Genomic DNA, 27,989 nt, shown 5'->3' with positions numbered 1-27,989 from the left:
TGCAGGACCAAGCTTTGCACGCCTAAGTATTTTTAAAACCCGCTTAGGTGTGCTGACCCGGGATCCATTGGGCTCCCCGCATCTATCAGCCTCCCCAGGGCACTGGCCAGCGCCGCTGGCTGGAGGACCTGCAGGAGAATGGATATGTGGTCAGTGGTGGGATGGGTCAGTCAGCAAGGCAATAATAACTCACGTTTGACTGGTGCACCAGATGGGGCCGGTGGCTCCTCACCCGACAGCATCCACCAGCCTCCGTGTTGGTGACCGCTTTGTCCTCGGTCACCTCAGTCACCTCCAGTGCATGCTCCTCGAAGGTGGTGAGGATTCTTATGTCTAGCACGCTACTGCAGTCTGATACCTCTCCCGATGGTTGTGGAAGAGCTTTTCCTGAGGAAACACAGAGAGGGCATCATTAGCCACAAGCGTGATTCACAGTAGTGGGAGGGGGGGGGTTTGAAAGAGTAGTTGGGGTGTTTGAAGGGGGAGGGGTGGAGGAAGGGTTGGAGGGGCTGAAGGGTGAGGGGGGGTAGATTCTCCCACGGGAGGGGCTGAGGGCTCGGAGGTGGTTGGGGGGGGGTAGGGCATGGTGTCTACTCTCCATGCTGCCCCGTTTAGGTCATTGATCTTTTCCTGCATTGGAGGCCAGGCCTCCTGGTCACACTCTCAGCGATCACAACAGCGACCTCATCCCAGGCAGCAATGGCTGCCCTATGGCTAACCTTCCAGGACCCTTGAGAGAACAGGACATCCCTCCTGGCCTCCATTGTGTCTGGCAGCCTTCCCATGTCAGCGTACTGAATCTTGGGGCTGGTCTCAAGGGCGCCATTGTTGTGAGCTGGCTGCAGTTGTCTGAGCAAGTGCTGCTTAAGTGCTGCTTGACATTGTTAGCGGGGAGCTGACGAGCCAGTACCGGCGAATCAGCCCGTGAGACCTCATTAAATGGACCAATTAACGTTGAATAGCGTTGCCGGCCTCAATGGGCCGAGCGCTGGGAATCTCGTGACAATTCCCGGTCTCTACCATACTTAGAAATCTTTCCGTAGAATCGCACCCTATGTGTGTTAGACAGTGATGGAGAACTCGCTGACAGAGCCAGGCAGAAACTCCCAGCAAAATCCACCACAAATTACACTTGGGGCGCGATCGCCCCGAATGGAAACAGAAGACAATAGCAACCACATTTAGCCGAATGTTTCCCGGCGTTTGGAGCGCCAAGAAACCACACACTATTGAATTGATCGAACATGACTCTGTTCCCATTCGGGTAGATTTGGGGCTTCAGTGGGGAACTCTCCGACGAAGCTGCACTTAGTCCCGCTTTTGGCACTGAGGAGCTCCGCTCGCTGGAACTCCTCAGTGCAGAAAGAGATCAAGACACCATTATTTCTAAATGGCATTACAATTTCTTCACCCCCCCCCCCCCCCCCACCGATGCAACCCCCAAACCCACCCAGAGCCCAACTCACCTGCAAGAGGGTCCTCAGCACCCCCCCCCCACCCCCCCACCCCCCCCCCCCACCCCACCAACATCTGCACCGGGCACCCCAGGCCTCAATCCTAATCACGGAAAAAACTGTGATTGAAATGTAGTTGTAAGGGCATGATGCACCATCAATTGGACACGAGACAAAGATGAGATCCAAACGATAGATTTTAATGCACAAGATGTGTGCCCGGCAGCAGACGTACAGCAGAATGGCTGACTGCCGGGAAGCACGGGTTCTTATAGCCGGAGCTACCTACCTCTCAGCTAATCGGCTGAGAGGCACATGACTTACCCGGGCCAATGGGCAGCGAGTCCTCTGCACCAATAGCAGCTCATTTCTAAGGTACCGTAATACCCCTAGTCATACTACGCAGGGCAATGCAAGTTTGGAGGACAAACTACTTTAAAATTAAAGGCTTTCTATTTTGAGAATTTTTTTTTATATGCAATTGTTTTACTGTTTTTTCATCTTAGGACTCAATGTTTTTTTTTAATTTTACATTTAAACCTATCTTTCCCCCATAAGATCAGCTTTATTCTCTTTACTTCTAACTCTTTTCCTTCCTGCTTATTCCTCTATTTTTCTCCAAATTTCTTTCGCCTTCTTAACCTGAAGACATTCTGCGTCGGTATCCTCCAGTCCGCATCCACGCCCACGGGTTTCCCAACGGCGTGGTGTGACTACAGTGGAAAACCCCATTGGCCGGCCATGGGAATGGAGAATCCCATTGCTGGCGAGGCATGACCCACAAGAAAATGGGGCTGGCGGGACGGAGAATTTCATTAGGATATAGTTGCATGTTTCTGTTCCTGTAACTAAGACAGCAATTGTCAAAAAGATGTTTTACCACAGAGGGTTTATAGTTGAGCTTAGTTCTGTCCTCAAAATACACAGGCCGGACTTCTTCAACCGTTTACGCCGACAGGATTCTCTGCTCCCCTGGCGACGTGGGGTGGCATCAATAGGAATTCCCATTTACATCAGTGGGAGCAGAACATAAGAACATAAGAACTAGGAGCAGGAGTAGGCCATCTGGCCCCTCGAGCCTGCTCCGCCATTCAATGAGATCATGGCTGATCTTTTGTGGACTCAGCTCCACTTTCCGGCCCGAACACCATAACCCTTAATCCCTTTATTCTTCAAAAAACTATCTATCTTTAGAATATCCCGCTGCCAGCGAATATCGCGCCACCGAGAAACACACGGCTGAGGAGGCTGGAGAATCCTGCCCACAGTTCCTAGGGGGCATTGAGCTGAGACCATGGGATATTGAAGCCAAATGTAGCACACTGTGAATCAGCTAATCCAGAAGGACCATGAATACAACCTGGTGTCTCCCTGATCTAAAATAAAAACAAAACAGAAATAACAAAAAATGCTGCAAAAACTCAACAGATCGGTAGTAATCTATGGAAAGAAACAGAGTTAATAGCCCATAACTACTGAGCCGGGGATACCCCAAAGATACCCTTGGGTGCCATCATCACTCCTTCTCTCCCTTCCCCCAGACCGCCGGCCACCCTCCAGAAGTCCCCCCATAAGGATTGCAGTACAATTGCCCAGGAAGTTCAAACTTCTGTACTTCTGTTGAGCAATTGCCTTGCAATGGGAACCATCCAAAAATCTCAATTTAAAGGCCAACTTCAGATGGTTGCGACTGTCTGACAGTAAAGGTTTCCCAGAAATGGATGGAAGTATTAAAACTACTTTGAACTGTGTAACTACTGTATAGAACAGACCCCTCACAAGCCCCGAAGGGACTCACCAAATCTCCGATGAGAATCTCCTATCCCTACCTCCCCAACTACCCTCCCTAACCCCTGACTACGCCCACCCTCCAATACCCTCCCACAAGCCCCTGACCCCCATGGGAACCCCACACAATCCCCCAACTGCCCTCCCTATTCTCTGACTACACCCCCAACCCCCGAATATCCCCCATGCCCCCCTGACTATCTCCCACACTGGCAACAACTTGAATGGTAAAGTTAACAAGCAGGTATAGGAAGTAATTTGGAAGAAAAATTGAATGTTGGCCTTTATTGCAAGGAGCTTGGAGTATAGATTTAGGGAAGTTTTGCTATAACTGTACAAGCTGTTGGTGAGACCACACCTACTGTTCATTGTACAGGCCTGTTTACTTGAGAAAGGCTGTACTTGAATTGGAAGCAGTTCAGAGAAGGTTCACTTTGCCAATTTCTAGGATGAAGGGTTGTCTTATGAGGAAAGGTTGTGCAGGTTGGCCCTATACTCATTGGAGTTGAGATGAACAAGAAATAATCTTGTTGAAACATCTAAGATTCTCAGGGGGGCTTCTCTCAGGGGGTTGTTAATCTTTGGAATTCTCTACCCCAGGGAATAGTGCAGGCTTGTTCACTGAATATATTAAAGGCTGAATTAGTTCTGGAAAACAACCATTAATCATAACATAAGTAGACCAATGTTGGAACTTAAGTCGTAGCTATATCCAATATTCCTTTGCTTATATTGTTGGAAATATGCTGCTAGTTTACAAAAACCCGAAGGACAAATGGTTAAGGCAGAAGATTTGTTTCCTTAGATGTTTGGAATATTCTTTTTTCTTTCTAGTTGAAATCCTTAGATTTGGAAATGTTTTTGCAATTTAGTAAATTTTCCTGCATTTTAAAGTCTGCAATTGATTGGCCAATCCATTTTCTGCAATTGCCAAATCCCCTTATCACTGCTGTAAATAAATAATTAACAGTTCAATGGAGATAACTGTTTAACACATTGCTAATTCAAATGAACATTTGATTTGACCTATTGAAAGTTGATATTTTCTAAAGTAAAAGAAGTGTAAAAGTAATATATAATTTAAACTTAAGTGCAAAGGACATTTAAATATAACTTCAGGGCAACATGGGAGTTTAAATCCCATACATTTTTAACAACAAGCATACAAATGCAGATGGTTAGAATTGAATTGCAATCAATTAGAAAAGTAAGGTGGAATCTTACCACAAAATGCAAAGTTTCAGTCCCAGCGAGAAAAATGGACACGATTTCTCATTGAATTTTAGGGGGGAAAAAAGTGTGGGCATAGTTAATGGCTTCACTCTGGTGAAGTGGGGACTCTCAGAGCTGGGAACCAGCTTCAAACAGATAGGGGTACCATTTTTAAAGGACGCCTGACTTGCACTGCACCCTCCGACAGTAATCTTCAGCAGATCCCCACCCCAACAGCCATCACTGGCAGATTCCCCCCACCTCCCCCCAACAGTCATCGCTGGCAGATAACTCCTCAATGTCTCCATCTTGCCCCTCCCCCAGCCCACCACACATGCATTAATCTCCCATGGGGCTCTCACGAGGGTCCTGCACTGGCACTGCCCCTTGGGACATTGCACAGGTTAGCACTGCCTGGTTGGCACTGGCCATAAATGTCCCTCTACCTCCCCCTGGGGCTATATTTACCTCTGTGCCCCCAGAGGGATCTCCTTGACTGTCTCACGCCTGGCCAGACTTAATGTAAATGACTCCGGCGTGACATCACGCTGGTACCGGGTCAAGATTTCATGAGGGGGAAGATCTGAAGAGAGTGCTCACTAATGACATGGTAATATATTAAAATGATTTCCCTGGGCTCCTGTGACACGATTCTCACTCCTCCAGTGGAGGGGGTAGAAGAAATTCTAAAATGCAATCACGCCGGTGAGAATCAGTTTTTCGATTCTCCCCAGATTTTGAGCCTGCGCCAAGTTTCTCAAGGACTGAGCGAGAGGGCTCAAAATCACAACTGTAATTTCTTTCATAAAAACTTGCAATTGTTCAGGCTGGCTATCTAGAATTAAACAATCTTTGTTAAGCGCCATTCTTACTGGAACATGTTCAATGTATGGTGGAGGGAGGTTGAAGACATTACACTATTTTCTAAATAGGGAACAAACCCAATGGCAATAGTCATAGAGGTCTACAGCAGAGAAAAAGCCCTTCAGCTTATCACATCTGCGCTGGTCAAAAACAACCACCTCAGTATTCTAATCCCATTTTCCAGCACTTGGCTCATCGTCTTGTATGCCTTGGCATCACAAGAATATATCTTAAATACTTCTTAAATGTTATAAGGGTCTCTACCTCCACCATTCTCTCAGGCAGTGAGTTCCAGAGTTTCACACTCTGGGTGAAAAGGTTTTTCCTCACATCCTCTCTAAACCTTATCTTAAATCTATGCCCCCTGGTCATAGATCCCTCCACCAAGGGGAAATATTTCTTCCTGTCCATCAATGTCCCTTGTCATTTCATACATCTCAATCATGTCCCTCCTCAGTAACAAGAAAAACAACCCCAGTCTACCCCATCTGTCTTCATAGCTAAAATTATCCAGCCCAGGCAACATCCTGGTAAATATCCTCTGCACCCTTTCCAGTGCCTTTCCACATCCCTCCTATAATGTGGAATCCAGAACTGTACATAATATGCGAGCTGTGGCCTAACCAACATTTTATGCAGCTCCATCATAACCTCCCTGCTCTTAAACTCTTTGACTCAGCTAATAAAGACAAGTATACCATATGCCTTTGTAACCACTGTATCTCACTGCCCTGCCATCTTAAGGGACCTGCGTACATGCACACCAAGGTCCCTCAGATCCTTGATGCTTCCTAAGGTCCTGCCATTTATCATATATTCCCGTGCCTTGTTGTCCAGCTCAAGTGCATCACCTCACACTTATCCGGATTAAATTCCATTTGCCACTGATCAGCCCATCTGGCCAGATCGCCTATATCCTCCTGTAATCAAAAGCTATCCGCCTCACTGTTTACCACCCCATCAATTTTCGAAACATCCGCAAACTTACAGATCAACCCTCCTAAATTCATGTTTAAATCATTTATATAATAATTTATATAATGGCGAGATAATTTCACAGGAGCAACATGACAGACAGTAATTTAAATACAATCAATTCTCAAATAACCTCATTCACATAGGTCATTCTGAATATATAAGATCATTAGTGGCAAAGGAGAATAGAATATAAAGATTGTATAGACTTACTGTACTTGCCATTGTTCATAACAACTAGTATTTATTTATCATCCTTAACATAATAAATCATCTCAAGGCACTGAACATAAGTGAAAACAAAATATGATATCAAGCCACATAGGACAGATGGCGAAAAGCTTAGCCAAAGAGGTAGGGGCCGGGATTCTCCGAGCCTCCTTGCCACAATCGCGCCTGGCACGGGTGCGGAGAATGGGGCGTCGGACCCGCGACGCCTTCCTGCGATTCTCCAGTGACCGGAGAATCGCGGCGCCGGTCAGGGACCATTGAAAGAGGCCCCCAGGGCTATTCTCCGAGGACGACCGGCCGAGTTCCCGCCGGCGTGGTTCATGTATGGTTCCACTCGGCGGGAGCTCAAGAGTCATGGCTGCGATGGCTGTCCTGGTGTGAGGCGGGGGGATTCATCACCGGGGGGAGGGGGGGCGGCCACGATGGCCAGGCCCGAGATCGTGGGGCCCCAAATCGGCAGCCGGAGCTGCATGTGGCACTCCGGGGCCCTGCAAGGCCCCTTAAAAATGGAGAATCACCCCAGACCTTCTAGAAAAAAGTCTGGAGTGATTCGTGCCTGTTTTCTCGCTGCCATGTGGGCACAGCCCCATTATTGGAGAATCCCACCCAGGGTTTAAGGAGTATCTTAAAGGAGGAAAGAGAGGTAAAGAGGTAGAAAGGTTGAGGAAGGGATTCCAGAATTTGAAGTTCAAGTAGCTGAAGCTAATTATGTAGTAATTCAAATTGGGGATGCTCAAGAGACCAGAACTTCAAGAGTGCAGTTTTCTCTGAGGGTAATGGGAGTGGAGAAAATCATATAGATAACAAAGGCCGAAACCATGGAAGGATATGAAGGATGAGAATTTTAAAATTAAGGTATTGCTTAACCAGAAGCCAGTGTTTGTCAGTGAGGTGAATGGACTCGATGCGAATACAAAGAGCAGAGTTTTCGATGATCTGAAGTTTACAGAGGCTGGCCAGAAGTTCCCTTCATATTTGGTCAGGTATGGGAGATAGATAATCATTATGATACAATATGTACAATTGTGTTTTGCCAAACAAGGAGAAGGGAGAAATAGCTGCTAAATGCTGACAGTTGGTTTGGATGGTTATTTTAATCAATGCAACCTGTCACATGAAGGATTTCAACTTGAGCAAAGTATCACTGAAATCTGTTACACCCTTTTGAGCCATACCCTGACACGAGTTACTGTCAGCAGAACAAAAGGTGCAAGCAACCAAGTGAATTTTATAGTACATTATGCTGCAGAGTATAATAACCATAAGTAACAATCAATGTGATTGAAGAAATAGGTATGGTAAGTGATTTGACTTCAGCAACTAATTATTATCCCTCAGATCTGGGGCGGGATTCTCCCCTACCCGACGTGACGGGGGGTCCCGGCGTAGGGGAGTGGCACCAACCACTCCGGGGTCGGGCCTCCCCAAAGGTGGGGAAGACTGGCGCAATAAACCGGCGCCCCCGGCAGCGGGGCTGGCCGAAAGGCTTTCGCCGGTCGGCGCATGCGCCGGCGGTGACGTCAGCGGCGCATGCGCGATATGGGTTTCTCTTACGCTTCCGCCATGGCGGAGGCCGTGGTGGCCGCGGAAGAGAAAGAGTGCACCCAAAGCACTGGCCCGGAGTCTGAGCGGGGGCCCCGATCGCGGGCCAGGCCACAGTGGGGGCACCCCCTGGGGTCCGATCGCACCCCCGCCCTCCCCAGGACCACGGGGGCCCGCTCACGCCGCCGATCCCACCGCCACCAGAGGTGGTTCAAACCTCGACGGCGGGAGAGGCCTCCCAGCGGCGGGACTTCGGCCCATCGCGGACCGGAGAATCGGCGCAGGGGCCTCGCCGATCGGAGTTGCGTGATTTCCGCCGCCGCCACTTCCCGGGTGGCGGAGAATCTCTGCCACGGCGGGGGCCGGATTTTCGGCGGCCCCAGGCGATTCTCTGACCCTGCTGGGGGTCGGAGGATTTCGCCCCTGCTCTGCGGCGGGATTCTCCCCTACCCTGCATGACGGGGAGTCCCGGCGTAGGGGAGTGGCGCCAACCACTCCGGGGTCGGGCCTCCCCAAAGGTGGGGAATTCTCCGCACCTTTGGGGGCTAGCCCCGCGCCAGAGCAGTTGGCAGCAGAAGACTGGCGCAAAATACCGGCGCCCCCGGCAGCGGAGCTGGCCTAAAGGCTTTCGCCGATCGGCGCATGCGCCGGCGGTGACGTCAGCGGCCAGCTGCCATTGACGTCACCACCGGCGCATGCGCGATGTGGGTTTCTCTTCCGCTTCCGCCATGGCGGAGGCCATGAGTCTGAGCGGGGGGTCCCGATCACGGGCCAGGCCACCGTGGGGGCACCCCCCGGGGTCCGATCGCCCCCCCCACCCCGCCCAGGACCCCGGGGGCCTGCTCCTGCCGCCGATCCCGCCGCCACCAGAGGTGGTTCAAACCTCGGCGGCGGGAGAGACCTCCCAGCGGCGGGACTTCGGCCCATCGCGGACCGGAGAATCGCCACGGGGCCTCGCCGATCGGAGTGGCGTGATTCCCGCCGTCGCCACTTCCCGGGTGGCGGAGAATCTCTGCCACGGAGGGGGCCGGATTTTCGGCGGCCCCAGGCGATTCTCTGACCCTGCTGGCTGGTCGGAGGATTTCGCCCCTGTTGTGTTATTTTTGCTGCCTTTGTAACTTCTAATGCAGAATTGCATGACAATAAAAGAAATTAGTTATGGCAGGAAAGAAATGAATGACGACAGAAAAATAAGAGCTTGGGTTGGTATAGTATAGTATCTTTCATATCCTCAAGATGTGTTAAAGCACCTGAATGAAATACTTTTGAAATGCAATCAAATCTCTTCCAAAGCGATATGCATGTCTATTTATTGCTCATTCAATGAATAAAGAAAGCAGTAATTTAAAAAAAGCTAGAAGGAATCAAATTTTTTTTCATATTTATTGCAGGTGCTGCATTGTTGGGTGCTGTATAGCTGAGGACAGCTACATTGAAATGGGAGGCATTTTTTTTCTCCTAGATTTTCTTGAAGTAAGCATTAAAAATTATAGATAGTGTGCTAGTTATGTTACTGGATTAAGAATTCAGAAATTGTGGGCTGGATTCTCTTGTCCGCCAGCCGCGTGTTCCTTGGCGACGCGCCCTCACCGGCAACGGGATTCTCCGTTCCCACCACCTGCCAATGGGATTTCCCATTGTGGACACCCCATGCTGCCGGGAAACCCGCGGGTATGGGTGTGCTGCCGGCGCAACTGTGAATCCCGCCAGCAGAGAATCCAGCCCTGTAAGTTTAAATCAGTGTACTCAGGACTGAATTAAGAACTTTGGAAATGTTTGCTACATTATAAATACAATCTCATAAGGCATCTTGCATTGCTTATTAACCAAGGTAGTTTAACAGTCAATTCCATACATGGGAAAAATAGATGGATAATGAATGTGCATTGTTGCCATTTCTAATTCCTTCATTTAATATTGCCAGTACACTGCACTAGCAGTATTATCAGAATTGTATAGTTGGTTAGAACTTTTGAGGATGCATATATCAGCAAGACAAAAAGGAATAATACAATTTGAAGGTCTTTTTGGCAAGTTTGTTTTGTAATCTCTGCTAATTTGGTATTAAAAATTTTCATACTTGAATTAAATCAAGTGGAAATTTTCTGTCTTCCTCCAAAGGAAAGTTCAAAGCGCATGCACAATTTGATACTTGGGACCTTACTTGAGTTATGTGACAACAACAAAACGATCCATCACATGAATGTGTGGCGTGGAAAAAATGATTCTACAGCAGCTAGCCTTCTACTACATATTTGGAAGGAAGAGGAGAAAGAAATGCGAGTCAAGCGGGATATGCAGGGGAGGATTTTAGGTAACTGTATTTGAAAAAATTCCTGTCATTTTAAGATTAAAATACACGGGTAGTTTTCTGACAGCCTATACCAGTATAGACTGGACCCGAGAAAACAGATCAAGAGATTGAGCATCTAGGCCTTAAGTCTATCTCTCAACCAGTTATTTGTGTCCGTTACCTCACAACCAGATAATTGTGAAGAGGCCTCTCTCACAAAATGTGCACCAGCCTTATTGAGGCTCTGAAAAGTATTTTGATGGTGCGTGCAATCAATTTCTTATGATTTTCACTGGGAATGTGCAGTGCATCTACTGTGAGCTTAATGGATGATTGTGAAAATACACAGGCTGCACCATCAACCTATGTATTCAAGTTTTGTGTCACTATTTATGGTTTTCAGCTGCCATTCAGATTCTTGAATTTGTGCTTCTGGTATTTTTTCTGGCTTTTGTTGCACATATTGTTGCCTTAATTTTTCCATGTTTTTTTAAATTACCTGTGCATTTTCTATTTCTGTCCTCTGGGTCTTCCATTTTAGTTTGCAGAAATCAAAATCCACAAGATTTGTTTTTTGAGGTTAGATCAGAGACAAGTCCATTATCAGGAACATAGAAATCTGTTGAAGAAAAGAAGACAACAGTTGACCTAGTTCATGTTGTACTCTTCTTTGGCGATCACTCGTAAACGAGTATCATTGTCAAGCTAAGAAATTCCATGTTACTGGTCATGGGTTTTGTGGGTTCTTGCATGGCTAATGAGCCCAAACCTAGAGCCGCATCTTCAACCACATACTTGGCAGGTGCTTCCAAGAAATGGATTAGTCCTTGGACTTGATCGGTCATTGATCAAGCATGATCATAATGAATGGCGGAGTGGGCTCGAAGGGCCGAATGGGCTCCTACTGCTATTTTCTATGTTTCTATGACTCTAGGTCACTGGTATTTCTTTCTCAGGTTCCTTTTCCAGGCCTCCTCTTGCTATTGGGTGTCCTTGAAGAAATTTATTCCTTCAATCAGGAGATTCCTTCAAGTAGGTCTCTTCTGAGCAAGGGTCTCCCAGGCATTGACATCTATGTTGCATGTCTTCAGTGTCTTTCAAGCGCTGCCTTTGTCCTCTTTTTTGGGAGCCTTCCTTGAGCTGGGTGAAAAAGATTTGCTTTGGAAGTCGGGACTGTAACATGCTAAGCACATGGCTAGCCCAGCAGAGTTTTTTCAGATGATCATAGCCTTGTTCCTGGCTCCTACAAGGACACTGATATTAGTATGCCTGTCCTCCCAGCTGATGCAGACAATCTGTCAGAGACAGCGTTGATGATACCTCTCTTGGGCCTTGTGGTGGCATCAGTATGTAGTCCAAGTTTCTGAGCCATATAGAATAATAATAATAATCGCTTATTGTCACAAGTAGGCTTCAATGAAGTTACTGTGAAAAGCCCCTAGTCGCCACATTCCGGCACCTGTTCGGAGAGGCCGGTACGGGAATTAAACCCGCGCTGCTGGCATTGTTCTGCATTACAAGCCAGCTGTTGAGCCCGCAGAAGAATTGGGAGGATGACTGCCTTATACCCAAGGATCTTGGTGTCAGCACAGATGCTGAGATCATCATAAACTGTCGCCTTAGGGGTTGAATAAGGCATTCATGGATTTGATGTGGTGTTGGCTCTCCCCATCAATGTCATCCTTTGAGGAGAGGTCGCTCCCCAGGTATGGGAAATGTTCCACATTTGGGAGGGCTTCTCCATTGATCTTGATGGAGGCGAAATTCTCCGACCCCCAGCAGGGTCGGAGAATCGCCTGGGGGCGCCTAAAATCCCGCCCCCGCCGTGGCAGAGATTCTCCGCCACCCAGGAAGTGGCGCATGCGGAATCTCGCCACTCCGATCGGAGAGGCCCCTGCGATGATTCTCCGGCCCGGATGGGCTGAAGACCCGCCGCTGGGAGGCCTCTCCCGCCACCGAGGTTTAAACCACCTCTGGAACGGCGGGCTCAGCAGCGCGAGCAGGCCCCCGGGGTCCTGGGGGGGGGGGGGGGGGGGGGGGGCGGGGGCGGGGGGTGATCGAACCCCGGGGGGGGTGCCCCCATGGTGGGGTGCCCCCACGGTGGCCTGGCCCGCGATCGGGGCCACCGCTCAGACTCCGGGCCAGTGCCTTGGCTGCACTATGTTCTTCCGCGGCCGCCACGGCCTCCGCCATGGCGGAGGCGGAAGAGAACCCCACATCGCGCATGCACCGGCAGTGACGTCATCGGCCAGCTGCCGCTGACGTCACTGCCGGCGCATGCGCGGACCGTCGAAATCCTTTCAGCCAGCCCCGCTGCCGGGGGCGCCGGTTTTTTGCGCCGGTCTTCTGGTGGCAACCGCTCCGGCGCGGGGCTGGCCCCCAAAGGTGGGGAGAATTCTTGCCTGGGGCGGGTAGGTAGAGGACTTCAGTCTTCTTGATATTGAGGCCGAGACTGATTCTTTGGTATGCTTCCACGAAAGTGTCAAGAGTGAATTAGAGATTGTCTTCTGAGAGAATGAAGATGACAATGTCATCCGCATACTGAAGCTCCATGAGTGATGTCAGTATTGTTTCCTTCTTGAATTTCAAGTGGTTGAGGTTGAAAAGTTTTTCGCACATCCTGTAGACTATGTCCACTCCACTGAGAAGCTTGCTCTTGACAAGGTGAAGGATGGTGAGGATGAAGATGAAGAAAAGGGTGAAGGTGATGACACATCCCTGCTTGACTCCAGTCTTGACCTCAAAGGTTTCTGTCTTACTTCCATGAGTTAGGACTGTCACTGGCATCTTGTCATGAAGGAATCAGAGAATATTGATGAATTTCTCTGGACAGCCGGCCTTTGACAGGGTCTTCCATAGCACTTTCGGATTGATTGAGTCAAAAGCCTTGGTCAGATCAATGAAGGCTATGTAGAATGGTTGATACTGTTCCTGACATTTCTCTTGAAGTTGCCGAGCAGTTACAAATCATGTCCGCTGTTCCACGGTTTGGATGGAAGCCACACTGACTTTCTGGAAGAGCTTCTTCAGAGACTGGGAGAAGGCAGCTAGTGAAGATTCTGTCGATGATCTTCCTTGCGATGAACAGTAGGAACATTTTCGGTCGTACTCACAGCCTGCTTTGTCTCCCTTCTTGAAGATGGTGGCGATGACAGTATCCCTGAGGTTGGCAGGAATTTCATCTCTGTCCCAAATTTGAAGCAACAGCTGATGAAGATGATGGGTGATCTCTTCTCCTGCAAGTTTGGAAATCTCCACTGGAATACTGTCCACTCCTATGGCATATCCATTCTTCATGTGTTTAATAGCGGCTTCGACTTTGTCCACTCTGGTTGGAGTCCAAAACCACCTTTGACAGTGTTTGGGAGATTTCCTCAAACATATTTTCTCTTCATCTATGGTTGCATCATGGTTTAGGAGTTCTTTGAAGTGGTCTCTCCATTTAAGGCCGATATTTTCCCTGCCTCTCAAGAAGATTCCATCCTTACTCCACACCTGTTTGAGGCCTGGAGTATTGGATCCATATATTTCCCTGGTGGCATTGAAGCAGCCCATGTCATGCTTGTCAGTGAAGAATTGCAGCTCCTTAGCTTTTTCAGTCCACCATTGGTTCTTGATTTCCCTAGTTCTTCTTTGTACCTCTGCCTTGACTAATTGATGAGCACTCCTCTTTGACTTGCTGTTTATGCCATTTTTCCAGGTGCGGAGTGATTTCCTTTTCTTGTTGATTCGTTTTTAAAAATTAATTTTTACAGGATATGGGCTTTGCTTGCTCGGCCAGTATTTGTTGCCCATCCCCAATTGCTCTTGAGAAGGTGGTGGTGAGCTGCCTTCTTGAAAGTCTGCAGTCTCATGTTTGTAGGTACACCCACCATGCTATTACAGAGGGAGTTCCAGGACTTTGACCCAACGACGGTGAAGGATCAGCGATATATTTTCAAGGCAGCATGGTGAGTGACTTGGAGGAGAGTTTCCAGGTGATGGTGTTCCCATGTATCTGCAGCCCTTGTACTTCTAGGCGGTAGTGGACATGGGTTTAGAAGATGCTGCCTAAGAAGCATTGCTGAGTGGCTGCAGTGCTTATTGTAGATGGTACAAACTGCTGCTACTGTGCATCAGTGGTGGAAGGAGTGAATGTTTGTGGAATAGGGTGCCAATCAAGTGAACTGATTTGTCCTGGATGGTGTTGAGCTTCTTGAGTGTTGTTGGAGCTGCACTCATCCCGGCAAATGGAGTGTATTCCATCACGCTCCAGATTTTGCCTTGTAGATGGTATATAGGCTTTGAGTAATCAGGAGGTGAATTACTCGCCGTAGGATTCCTAACCGCTAACATACTCTTGTAGCCACAGTATTTATATGGCTAGTCCAATTCAGTTCAGGTCAATGATAACCCACAGGATGTTGCTAGTGGGGGATTCAGTGACGGTAATGCCATTGAATGTCAAGTGGTGATGGTTTGGTTCTCTCTTTTTGGAGATAGTCATTGTCTGGCACTTGTTTGGCGCGTATGTTACTTGCCACTTGTTAGCTGAAGCCTAGATATTCTCCAGATCTTGCTGCATTTTCACATGGACTGCTTCAGAGTCTGATGAGTTATGAATGGTGCTGAACATTGTGCAATCATCAGCGAATATCCCCACATCTAACCTAATGTTGGATGTAGGTCATTTATGAAGCAGATTGGGCCTAGGACAGTACCCTTATGAACTTGCAGTAATGCCCCGGGACTGAAATGACTAACTTCCATCAACCTCAACCATCTTCCTTTATGCAAGGTATGAGTCCAACCAGTTGGGAGTTTTCCTCTTGATTTTCATTGACTCCAGTTTTACCAGGGCTCCCTGATGCCATACTCAATCAAATGCTACCTTGATGTCAAGGGCAGTCACTCTCACCTCACCTCTGGAGTTCAGTTCTTTGGTCCATGGTTTGAGTCTGTAATGAGGTCAGGAGTTGAATGACTCTGGCGGAACCAACTGAGCGTCAGTGATTGCTAAGGTTATTGCTAAGTAAGTGCAGTTTGGTAGCACTTTTGATGATCCCTTCCATCACTTTCCTAATGATTGACAGTCGGCTGATTTGTCCTTTTTTGGTGCAGCACATTCTTGCCGGTTAGATGCCAATGTTGTAAATGAACTAGAACAGTTTGGCTAGGGGCGCGGAAACCTCTGGAGCACAAGTCTTCAGTATTATTGTCTGAATATTGTCAGGACCCCGTAGCCTTTGCAGTATCCAGTGCCTTCAGCTGTTTCTTGATATTACGTGGGGTGAATCAAATTGGCTGAAGATTGATTCATTGATTCATTCATTCATTGCCACATGTACCGAAGTACAGTGAAAAGTATTTTTCTGCGACCAAGGGAACGTAGACAGTATGTACGGGCAGAACGGTAGCATTGTGAATAGCACAATCGCTTCACAGCTCCAGGGTCCCAGGTTCGATTCCGGCTTGGGCCGCTGTCTGTGCGGAGTCTGCACATCCTCCTCGTGTGTGCGTGGGTTTCCTCCGGGTGCTCCGGTTTCCTCCCACAGTCCAAAGATGTGCAGGTTAGGTGGATTGGCCATGATAAATTGCCCTTAGAGTCCAAAATTTCCCTTAGTGTTGGGTGGGGTTACTGGGTTATGGGGATAAGGTGGAGTTGTTGACCTTGGGTAGGGTGCTCTTTCCAAGAGCCGGTGCAGACTCAATGGGCTGAATGGCCTCCTTCTGCACTGTAAATTCTATGAAAAAGAATAATCGACAGAGTACATTGACAAATGGTACATCGACAAATAGTGATTGGTTTCAGTGCGGAACAAGGGCCAAACAAAGCAAATACATGAACAAAAGCAGTATAGGGTATTGTGAATAGTGTTCTTACAGGGAAAAGATCAGTCCGAGGGGGAGTCGTTGAGGAGTCAAGTAGCTGTGGGGAAGAAGTTGTTCCTATGTCTGGATGTGTGGGTCTTCAGATTTCTGTACCTTCTGCCTGATGGAAGGGTCTGGAAGAGGGCAAAGCCTGGATGGGAGGGGTCTCTGACAATGCTGTCTGCCTTCCTGAGGCAGTGGGAAGTGTAGACATAATAAATGGGAAAGTGGCAAGCTTGTTTGATGTGTTGGGCTGGATTCACCACATCCGAATGAAACACTAGGCTTACCCAGCCCTTCCTGAACCTCACCTGATTCTTCACCCTCAGATGAGTCTCCTGTAACATAACCACATCAGCATTTAAACCTTTTAAACCGACCTCTTTACTGGTCCCCCCAACCCCCTCACGTTCCATGTAACTAACCTGGCCGGAGGTTCTTCCCCACCCTCCGTCCCTCTTATCCACCATCATCATCACCAGCTGACTCTTTCGCACGACGGCGAACCTTCACTCACTCTTCTTCACGGCGGCTTCCTTTTAGCTTTTCAACATGCCCCTTATTCCTTATGTCTTCCTGCACTCAATTGTCAAAACATTGCCCCTGGAACCAGGCATAAAATTCTAAATCAAGCCTTGAGCAGGAGCCATCCAAAGTGCGACTTCCTCCGACATGCCGTCTCTGGAAGTCATCTTGGCGGATCCTAATGATAGATATGTGATTGTTAGTGGGTCCTTGACGGATACCTTGGTGGCTCTGATTAATTTCGGCACCAAATTGGGATGATATGGGTTTTATTAACAAGTTCCTAGCCTCCATTCCTGACTTAGACTCCTATTTGCTAATCTTGGTGGGGGACTTAAACTGTGTTTAGACTCAAGGATGGATCCATCAAGGCCCGAGTCGCTGGCTCCATCAGGGGTGGCAAAGGTATTGTTGGCCTTTATGGAGCAGATGGGGCTGGGCAGATCCGTGGCGTGTTTTACACCCAAGGGAAAAAGATTTTTCTTTATCACGTACACCAGGTTTACTCATGGATTGACATTTTTGTGGTGGGTAGGTGAAGAAGGCGGGGTATATGGCAATTGTGATATTTCAGACCATGCTCCACATTTTGTGGAATTGGCCGTAGACTCAGGTCCCTCCAAATACCTGCCATGGAGGTTGGATATGGTGCTGTTGGAAGACAAAGGATTTTGCGAACATATGCCCTCCAGCATTGGGGAATACATCAAATTTAATAAGGGTAAGTCAATCTCACAATCTGCGACGTGGGAGGCCCTTAAAGTAGTCATTTTGGGGGGGGGGGGGATAATTTCCACAAAGCACACGTGGAAAGGACTGCGAGGGCGGAGAGTCAAAGGCTGGTGAACTCCATCCTTGAGGTGGACCATCAGTTCTCACTTGCCCCTACCCTGGAGTTACTTGAGAGTAGAAAAGAGCTACAGACACAATTTATTTACTGTCAACAAGTAAGGCCCTGAACCAACTACAGCGCTCAAGGGGGGCATTGTATGAACCTGGAGAGAAGGACAGTCGCCTTTTAGCTCATCAGCTGAAGCATCATGCTGCTTCTACAGGTAAGGGACTAAGGCAGCAGTTTGGTTCCGCTCGATCTAAAGTCAGTGCAGCTTTTGAAACATTCTATAGGGTTCTCTATAGATTGGAGCCCCCAGAGAAGAATTCGGCCATGGCGGAGTTTTTGGATGGGTTATACTTCCCCTTGGTGGCGAGAGATAGGCGGGAAGAATTGGAATCCCTGACAACTTCCAGTGGCGGCCATGAGGGAGTAGGTCGCACATTTGGTGGCTCCCGCTCGTGACGGACATTTTGGACCTTTTTCCCCCGACTTTTTTGGGAATTTGTTTGAGGGGTCATTGGTGGATGGGACTGTGAGGAGGAACCCACCCAGTTTATGGAGACACGGTTCAGAAGTAGACTTAAGGGAAGGAATAACCGAATCGAGCAGGCACGTGTAGAATCTGCAGCAAAGGAAAGCATAGCGGATCTGCAGAGTACTGGCTCGACGGCCCAGTGGACATCGGACCAGCTGGTGGAGTTTATTTGGGAGGGCTTTGCCAAGCAAAAAATAGAATGCCTGGACCTGATTAAGGAGTCGATCATTCGGGTGGAGCAGAGACTTGAAGCCAAAGATCAGGTGGTCCAGAAGGTGGAGGAAACGGTGGCTGAGCATGAGAAACACCTAACTGCGCTGGAAGCACAGGTAGGGCTGATGAAAGAGCACCAGAAAAGGCTGCAAGACAAGGTGGAAGACCTAGAGAATAGGTCCCACTGGCAGAACTTGAGGATCGTTGGCCTCCCTGAGGGATGTGAGGGAATGGATGCAAGAGCTTATGTGGCGAATATGCTTGAGAAGTTAATGGGTGCGGGGTTGTTTTCTAGACCCCTGGAAGTGGGCAGAGCGCACAGAACGCTTGCAAGGTTGCCACTTGCGAATGAGCCACTGAGGGCGATGGTGGTACGAATGCACAGATACCTGGATGAGGAACAGATTTTGCTTTGGGCCAAGCAGACACAGAGCTGTAAGTGGGAGAATAACATTCGGCGCATCTACCAAGATCCGGGTGCAGACCTGGCCAAGCGAAGAGCGGGATTCAACTGAGTGAAATCGACCCTTTTCAAGAGGAAGGTGAAGTTTGGTCTACTTTATCCAGCTCGTTTAATGGTCACGTATGAAGAGTGGCGATTTTACTTTGAGTCGCCGGATGAAGCAATGGACTTTGTGAAAAGCAACGGTCTAGATAGAGACTGATGTGACTGATGTTTTCTGTAGGGACTCTATTAAAATTGTTCGTACTCTTGCACTGCACGAGAAATGCCTTTTGTAACGTTTTTTGGGCTGTTGCGATGTTTTGTGAGTTAACTTTATACTGGTGGGGGAAGGGTGGTGAATCTTTGATGTTTTTTCTTTGGGTGTGCTTGGGTGGAAATGTGCTGTTCGAATAGGTATATCCGGGCAGGGGGAGGGGGAGGGAACAGTAGGAGGTAAGATGTCTGGCACCATGGTGGGGGGGAGCCACCAAGCCAGCTGGGCTGGTTGGCTCATGGAAGCGCAGTGGGGGGTGAGCAGATGTTTTGTTTGTTGAAGGGGGTTGCATTCATTGTGCTGTTAATGGGGGGGGGGGGGGAGAGCGGGAATTGCTCTGCTGACAGGGTAGGGACTGTTGCTTGGAGATAAATAGGAGGTCGGGGACAGAGGCTACCTGAGGGCGGGCCGGAGGGAACGCGGGGCATGAGCTGGAGGCTGGCCGAAGAAGGGGGATGGTTGATCGGCAGTGGGGGTGGGGTGAGAAGCCTCCTGACCAGGCTGATCACGTGGAATGTCAGAGGGCTGAATGGGCCGGTTAAGAGGGCTCACATGTTCGCACATTTGAGGGGATTGAAGGCAGACGTGGTAATGCTACAGGAGACACGCCTGAGAGTAATTGATCAGACCAGACTGAGGAAGGGATGGGTCGGGCAGTATTTCACTCAGGGCTGGACTCTAAGACTAGAGGGGTCGCGATCCTGATTAACAAGCGAGTGTCATTTGAGGCGGGGAGAATAGTTGCGTATGTGGGGGGTAGATATATCATGGCTAGCGGGAAGCTGGAAGGGTTGCTGGTTGTGCTTGTGAATGTCTACGCACCAAACTGGGATGATGTGGAGTTTGTAAGACGGATGTTAGGGAAGATCACACAAGCTGATCATGGGGGGGACTTCAATACTGCCATTGACCCAAGGCTTAACCGGTCGAGTTCAGGGACAGGCAGGGTGTTGGCAATGGCGAAGGAACTAAAGGGGTGCATGGAGCAGATGGGTGGGGCAGACCCATGAAGGTTTGGATGGCCAAAAGCGAAGGAGTTCTCCTTCTCACATGTACATAAAATATACTCCCGGATCAACTTTTTTATTTTGAACAGGGCTTTACTGGCGGGGATGGTTGACACCGAGTATTCGACAATTGCTGTGTCGGATCATGCCCCACATTGGGTGGACCTACAGGTGAGCAAGGAGGGTGGTCAGCGCCCGCAATGGAGATTGGATGTGGGACTGTTAGCAGATGAAGGGGTGTGTGGGCAGGTGGGGGAATCCATCCAGAACTACCTGGAAATTAACAATACAGGAGAGGTCTCAGCAGCAATGGTTTGGGATGCACTGAAGGCAGTGGTCAGAGGGTAGCTGATTTTGATTCAGGCCCATAGGGAGAAGGAAGAGAGGACAGAGGCGGATAGGTTGGTCGGGGGAATACTTCAGGTAGACAGGAGTATGCGGAGGCACCGGAGGTAGGATTACTGAAGGAATGACGGAGGCCACAGGTGGAATTTAGCTTGTTATCTACGGGGACGGTGGTGGAGTAATTGAGGAAGGTGAGGGGACCTATATATGATTATGGAGAGAAGGCTTTTAGAATGCTGGCGCACCAGCTCAGGAAAAGGGAGGCAGCTAGGGAGGTAGGTATTGTGAAGGACAGAGGGAACACAATCTTGGACCCAGCAGGAGTTAACGGGGTGTTTAAGGAGTTCTACAGCAGGCTATATGAGTCAAAAACCCAAGCTGGAGTGGAAGGAATGAGGCAATTTCTGGGAGGGCTGGAGTTCCCGAAGGTGGACGAAGGATTGGTAGAAGGGCTGGGAGCCCCGATAGGGATTGAAGAAATAGCAAATGAACTGGAGGCCATGCAGTCGGGCAAGGACCCGGGACCAGATGGTTACCCAGTGGAATTTTATAAAAGGTTCTCTGAGATGTTGTTGGTGAGGACATTTAACGAGGCAAGGGAGCGTGGTGTTGTTCCCCCGACAATGTCACAGGCCTCGATCTCACTGATCCTGAAGGGGGAGAAGGACCCTGAGCTATGTGGGTCTCACAGGCCGATCTCCCTGTTGAACTTTGATGTCAAACTGTTATCTGAAATCTTGTCCTCAAGGATAGAAGAACGTGTCCCGGGAGTGATAGGGGAAGACCAGACGGGATTCGTTAAGCGTAGGCAGCTAACGGCCAATGTTAGAAGGCTCTTGAATGTAATCATGATGCCCCCAGAGGGAAAGGATGTGGAGGTAGGGGTCACAATGGACGCAGAGCAGGCCTTTGACAGGGTGGAATGGAACTATCTGTGGGAGGTGTTGGGGCAGTTCGGGTTTGGTCGGGGTTTCATCGACTGGATCAGGCTGCTGTACCAGGCACCAGAGGCGAATGTTCGAATGAACCGGCTGACGTTAGGCTATTTTAGACTGCACCGGGGGACTAGGCAGGCTTGCCCCCTCTCTCCGTTTCTGTTCGCTCTGGCCATTGAGCCACTGGCTATGGCGTTAAGGGCTTTCAGTGGCTGGAAGGGGCTGGTCCGGGATGGGGTGGAACACAGGAGGCGGGATTCTCCGCTCCCCAGGCCAGGTGGAAGAATGGCGGGAGGGCCGCTCTGGCATCCCCCGCAATTCTCCCACCCCCCCCAAAATGGCGTGTCGCGTTTTGGGACACGCCGCTGTGGGGGGCAGAGAGGGGATCGAGCACCACGGCCGTGCTCGGGAGGGGACTGGCCCGCGATCGGTGACCACCGATCATCTGGCCAGCGTCTCCAAGAGACGCACTCTTTCCCCTCTGCCGCCCCGCAAGATCAAGCCGCCACTTCATCTTGCGGGGCAGCGGAGGGGAAGACGGCAACCGCTCATGCGCGGGTTGGCGCCGGCCTACCTGCGCATGCGCGGCTGACGTCATGTGGTGCTGCCAGCCACGTCATTATCGGCGGGCCGCCTTGACGCCTGCATCAAGGCCCAGCGGCCGAGTTTCACGACGGCGTCGGCCGTTGCGGAGAATTCTGCCCCAGGGTCTCGCTATGCGCCAACGACCTGCTCCTGTATGTTTCCGACCCGTTAAAGGGGATGGGAGAGATCATGAAGATTTTAGGGGAATTTGGCCATTTCTCGGGGTACAAATTGAACATGGGGAAAAGCAAGATGTTTGCGATCCAGGCAAGGGGGCAGGAGAGGAGACTGGGATAGCTGCCATTCAGAGTGGTGGGAGCTGGTTTTCATTATTTAGGGATCCAGGTGGCACGAGACTGGGGGTTGTTACACAAACTAAACTTGACCCGGTTAGTGGAACAAATGAAAGAGAACTTCTGAAGGTGGGATATGCTCCCGTTATCACTGGCGGGGAGGGTACAGACAGTGAAAGTGACGGTCCTCCCAATTCCGGTTTGTTTTTCAGTGCCTCGCCATCTTTATCCGAAAGGCCTTTTTCAAGCGGGTAAATAAGGTGATCTCCAGTTTTGTGTGGGCGGGTAAAACCCCAAGAGTGAAGAAGGTGGTGCTGGAGCGTGCCTGGGGGGAGGGTGGGCTGGCACTGCCGAACTTTAGCAACTATTACTGGGTGGCAAATATAGCCATGATTAGGAAGTGGGTAGTGGGGGAAGGGTCGGTGTGGAAGCGAGTTTAGGGGCATTGATCACAGCAACTCTGCTGTTCTTGGTACTCCACAAACCCAGTGGTAGTGGCGGCCCTGAGACTCTGGGGGAAGTGGAGGAAACATGTGAGAGCGAAGGCAGCATCGGCTTGGGCTCCAATCTGTAGCAACCATCAGTTTGCCGCAGGGAGACCAGATGGAGGGTTTTGGGGATGACAGAGAGCAGGAATTGGAAGAATGGGAGATTTGTTTATAGATGGGCGTGTTAGAAGCTAAGGGGATTCTGGCAGGGGGTTGCAGATGTCATGTCCATCGTGTTAAAAACAAGGGTGGCACCGAGTCCAGAGGTGGCGATTTTCAGAGTGTCGGAGGACCCGGGAATCCAGGGGGCGAGAGAGGCTGACATCTTGGCCTTTGCCTCCCTGGTAGCCCAGAGATGGATACTGTTAGCATAGAGGGACTTGAAGCCCCCGAAATCAGAGACCTGGGTCAGAGGCTTGGCTGGCTTTCTCAGTCTTGAGAAAATCAAGTTAGCCCTAAGGGGGTAATGCTAGGGTTTGTCCAGAGATGGCAGCCATTTATCGACTTCTTTAGAGAAAATTAACTGTCAGCAGAGGGGGAAGGGGGGGGGGGGGGGGGGGGGCGGGTTAGTCTAGATTACTGTTCTAGTAAGGTGGGACCTGTGAGGGAGGTAGAGGGTCTTTGCACATTATTTATAGTTGTTTGTATATGGTTTACTGTTACTGTTATAAAATCACAAATGCCTTAATAAAATATTTTACAAAAAAAAGAATTGGAATGCCCGTTGGGCCCTGAGGAAATTATGAAATGTATGTGGTTAATGCAGGCCGGTACAGCTCCCCATTGAGTTTCACAAGAAATTTGCAGGTCAGTTCATCCCGTTAATATTGGACACGTTCAGTGCCCGAATCAGAGGTGGTGTCCATGGATGCTGAAAAAGCGTTCGAAGTGTGGAGTGGGAATATCAGTTTGAGATCCTTAGGAGGTTCAGTTTTGGGCAAAAGTTCATTTTGTTTGCTGTAAAGGACCCCCACTACTAGTGTCCGCACGAATGCCTTGAGGTCAGGGTATTTTCCTTTGAATAGCAGTGCAAGGTAGGAATATCCATTGTCTCTGCTTCTGTTTTCTTTAGCAGTTGAGCCCCTGGCCGTAGCAGTAGGAGGAAGGTGATAGGTCGGGGAGGGAAAATAGGGTTCGTGTCTTTGTATGCTGGTGATCTGCTTCTTTATATTACGGACCCAGTTTCCACTATGGATGAGATAATGAAGCTACTTGGAAGTTTTGGCTCCTCTGAGTATAAGTTAAATTTGGACAAGAGTGAATACTTCCACCCACCTCCCCAGGAGAGGAGCCAATCTGGGTATGTTGCCTTTTCGCCTGGCCAGATCAAATTTTCATTATTTGGGAATCCGAGTGGCTCACAACTGGACCTCGCTCCATAAATTAAATTATTTTAGTCTGGTGAATGGGGTCAAGTCTGACTTGCAGAAGTGGAATAACCTCCCTCTGTTCTTGTGGGACAGGGTTCAGACTATTAAAATGAATGTCCTCATGAGATTTGTGTGTCTCCACACTTAACTCCCTAAATCTTCTTTTGATAGAGTCTTCCTTCATTTGGCGGGCCAGACCCTAAGGATCCATTGGGCGTTTTTCCAGAGAGACAGACAGTCAGGTGGTTTAACTTTATCCAATTTTCTCATTTTATTATTGGGCTACCAATATTGAGAAAGTGCTGGGGTGGCTGAGTGATCCGAGTTCCATTTGGGGGCAAATGTCAGTGGACTGGTCCATATTTAAGAACTCAGCAACCAACCTAAATGAGAATGCCACCACCGTCACAGACTTTATGAGCAAATGTGTAGGTAACTGTGTGCCTAAGAAAGTAGTACGTACGTTCCCCAACAAGAAACCATGGCTTAATCAGGAGATTGACTCCCTACTGAAGGCCAGGTCTGAGGCATTCAAGTCAGGCAACCCTGACCTATTCAAGAAATCCAGGTACGACCTCCGCAAAGTCATCAGGGATGACAAAAGACAATATCAGGCCAAGCTAGAGTCACAGACTAGCGATACAGACACTTGTCGGTTTTGGCAAGGTTTAAACAACATAACGGGCTACAAAGCTAAGCTGAGCAGAATCACCGGCAGCAGCGCCCCCCCTCCCCAATGGACTCAATGCATTCTATGCTCGTTTCAAGCAGGAAACCATCAAACCGCCGTTGACTTCTCCAGCAGCCCCGGACACACCCATAACCACCGTCACAGCATCTGAAGTCAGATTCGCCTTCTTGAAAGTGAACCCTTGGAAGATGACGGATCCGGATGGAGTCCCTGGTCGTGCACTCAGATCCTGCATGGACCAGCTGGAGATGAGTTTGTGGACATCTTCAACCTCTCCCTACACAGTTCCGAGGTACCCACCTGCTTCAAGAAGAGCAGGCAATGTGCCTCAATGACTATCGTCTGGTGGCCTTGATATCAATCACAATGAAGTGCTTCGAGAGGTTGGTCATAGGGGCACATCAACTCCGTACTCCCATAATGCCTAGATCCACTGCAATTTGCATACTGCCACAACCGGTCCACAGCAGACTCAATGGGCGGAATTCTCCACTCCCGGGAAAAATCGGGAGGGCCGTCGTGAACTCGGCCGAGTTTCACGACGGCCTCGGAGGCCGCTCTTCACCCCCTATTTTAACCCTCCTGGCGGGGCTAGGAGCATTGCTCCGTAAATTTCAGCTGCGGGGGCGTCGCGCTGAGAATGACGTGGCCGGCACGCCTAATGACGTCAGCCGTGCATGTGCAGGTTGGCCGGCTCCAACCCGCACATGCGCGGTTGATGTCACGACGCTGACCGCTCGAACCCGCGCATGCACGGTGGCCGTCTGTCCCCTCAGCCGCCCCGCAAGACGTGGCGGCTTGATCTTGCGGGGCGGCGGAGGGGAAATAGTGCGTCCGATTGAGACGCCGGCCCGACGATCGGTGGGCACCGATCGCGAGCCTGTCCCCTCCTGAGCACAGTCGTGGTGCTCATTCCCCACCAGGCCCCCTACAAGCCCCAAACGGGCATCTCCACACCTGTTTCACGACGGCAGCGACCAGGTGTGGTTGCCGCCGTCGTGAAACGGTCGCGAACGTCAGGCCGCTCGGCCCATCTGGGTCGGAGAATCGCCGGTCGCCGTGAAAAACGTCGAGCGGCGATTCTTCCGAGTGGCGGGGGGAGAATCGCGGGGGGCGCAAGGGGGTCGTGAAATTTGTCAGGGGGCCCTCCCGCAATTCTCCCACGCGGCATGGGGAGCGAAGAATTGCGCCCAATCTCCATGGCCCTATACTCATCCCTGGAGCATCTCGACAACAAGGACTCCTAGATCAGACTCCTATTTATTGACTACATCCGCCTTCAACACCATAATCCCAGCCAAGTTTTTATCAAAGATCCAAAATCTAGGATTTGGCTCCTCATTCTGCAACTGGATCCTTGATTTTCTGACTCATAGACCACAATCAATAAGGATAAACAACAACATCTCCTCCACGATAGTCCTCAATACTAGGGGCTTTTCACAGTAACTTCATTGCAGTGTTAATGTAAGCCTATTTGTAACAATAAAAATTATTATTATTATTATTACCAGGGCCCCGGAAGGCTGCGTACTTAGCCCCCTACTATACTCCCTATACACACAGGACTGTGTGGCAAAACATAGCTCCAACTCCATCTACAAGTTTGCTGACGACATGGCTGGAGTGGGTCGGGTCTTGAACAACGATGAGTCAGAATACAGGAGGGAGATAGAGAACCTAGTGAGTGGTGTAATGAAAAAAATATCTCCCTCAATGTCAGCAAAACTAAAGAGCTGGTCATTGACTTCAGGAAGAAAGGTATTGTACACACTCCAGTCTGCACCAACGGGGCTGAGGTGGAGATTGTTGACAGCTTCAAATTCTAGGTGTGCACATCACCAGAAAATCTGTGCTGGTCCACCCACATCGACGCTGTGACCAAGAAAGCATAACAGTGCCCATACTTCTTCAGGAAACTAAGGAAATTCGGCATGTCCATATTGACTCTTACCAACTTTTACAGGTGCACCATAGAAAGCAATCTATCTGGCTGCATCACAGCCTGGTATGGCAGCTGCTCTGCCCAAGACCGTAAGGAACTACAGAGAGTCATGAACACTGCCCAGTCCATCGAGCCCCCCTCCCATCCATTGACTCTGTCTACATCTCCTGCTGCCTTGGGGAAGTGGGCAGCATAATGAAAGACCCATCCCACACGGCTTACTCACTCTTCCAACTTCTTCCATCGGGCAGGAGATACAAAAGTCTGAGAGCACGCACTAACAGATTCAAAAACAGCTTCTTCCCCGCTGTTACCAGACTCCTAAACGACCCTCTTATGGACTGATCTGATCTCTTCACACATCTTCTCTACTGAGTAACACTGCACTCCTGTATGCTTCACCTGATGCCTGTGTCTATGTATTTACATTGTGTATTTTATGTTTGCCCTATTATGTATTTTCTTTTCATGTACGGAAGATCTGTCTGAGCTGCACGTGGAATAATACTTTTCGCTATACTTGCGGCACACGTGACAATAAACAAGTCCATCCAAATGGAGGCGAGTTCTTGTCAGGGCTCTAGTTTCGATGCTTTAGTGATTGCCTCACTTACGTTCCATCCTGCGAGATTTTCTTTGAATCCGGTGGTGGTGTCCACCCAGAGAATCTGGAAGCAATTCAGACATCATTTAAAATTTACCTCCATGTTATTGTTGGCTCCTCTCTGTAGTAATCTTTTCGCCGGCGAGCTTGGATTCAAAGTTTAGGACATGGGAGGAGAAGGGTCTGGAGAGGTTTGGGGACTTGTTTGTGGAGGAAAGGTTTGCCATTTTGAGGAACTGTCAGAAAAAATTTAACTCCCGGTGACATAATTGTTTAGATACTTCCAGATTTGTAATTTTTTGCGTTGAGGTCAGGGTATTTTCCATTGACTAGCAGTCAAGATGGGGATATCCATTGTCTGCTTCTGTTTTCTTTAGCACTTGAGCCACTAGCAGTAACGTTAATATCCTCCAGTAGGTGGAAGGTAATAGATCGGAGAGGGAGGGGGCACAGGGTGGGTGTCCTTGTATGCTGATGATCTGCTTCTTTATATTACGGATCCAGTTTCCACTATGGATAAGATAATGAAGCTACTTAGGAGTTTTGGCTCCCCCTCCCATCTGGGTATATTGCCTTTTCACCTGACCAGATCTAACTTTCATTATCTGCGAATCCGGGTGGCCTACAACTGGACCTCACTCTATAAATTAAATTGTGCTGGACTATTAAAATGAATGTCCTCTCGAGATT

The 27,989-nt window shown here is 49.3% G+C and overlaps 1 protein-coding gene across 3 annotated transcripts in view; it reads left to right on the top strand.

Annotated features, from left to right (window-relative positions):
* LOC119966403 (cilia- and flagella-associated protein 69-like) overlaps window positions 1-27,989 on the top strand; it is a 181,266-nt gene that overhangs the window by 100,903 nt on the left and 52,374 nt on the right. For all 3 annotated transcript variants that reach the window (XM_038798012.1, XM_038798011.1, XM_038798013.1), the window contains 2 exons: window positions 9,458-9,539; window positions 10,188-10,380. In XM_038798012.1, the coding sequence (XP_038653940.1) occupies window positions 9,458-9,539; window positions 10,188-10,380 (275 nt within the window). The remainder of the gene's footprint in view (window positions 1-9,457; window positions 9,540-10,187; window positions 10,381-27,989) is intronic.

Source organism: Scyliorhinus canicula, chromosome 5, assembly GCF_902713615.1.
Source record: "Scyliorhinus canicula chromosome 5, sScyCan1.1, whole genome shotgun sequence".
In the NCBI taxonomy this organism is placed as follows: Eukaryota; Metazoa; Chordata; class Chondrichthyes; order Carcharhiniformes; family Scyliorhinidae; genus Scyliorhinus; species Scyliorhinus canicula.
The sequence above is the reverse complement of the archived record's forward strand: the minus strand, read 5'-3'. Positions and strand labels throughout refer to the sequence as shown.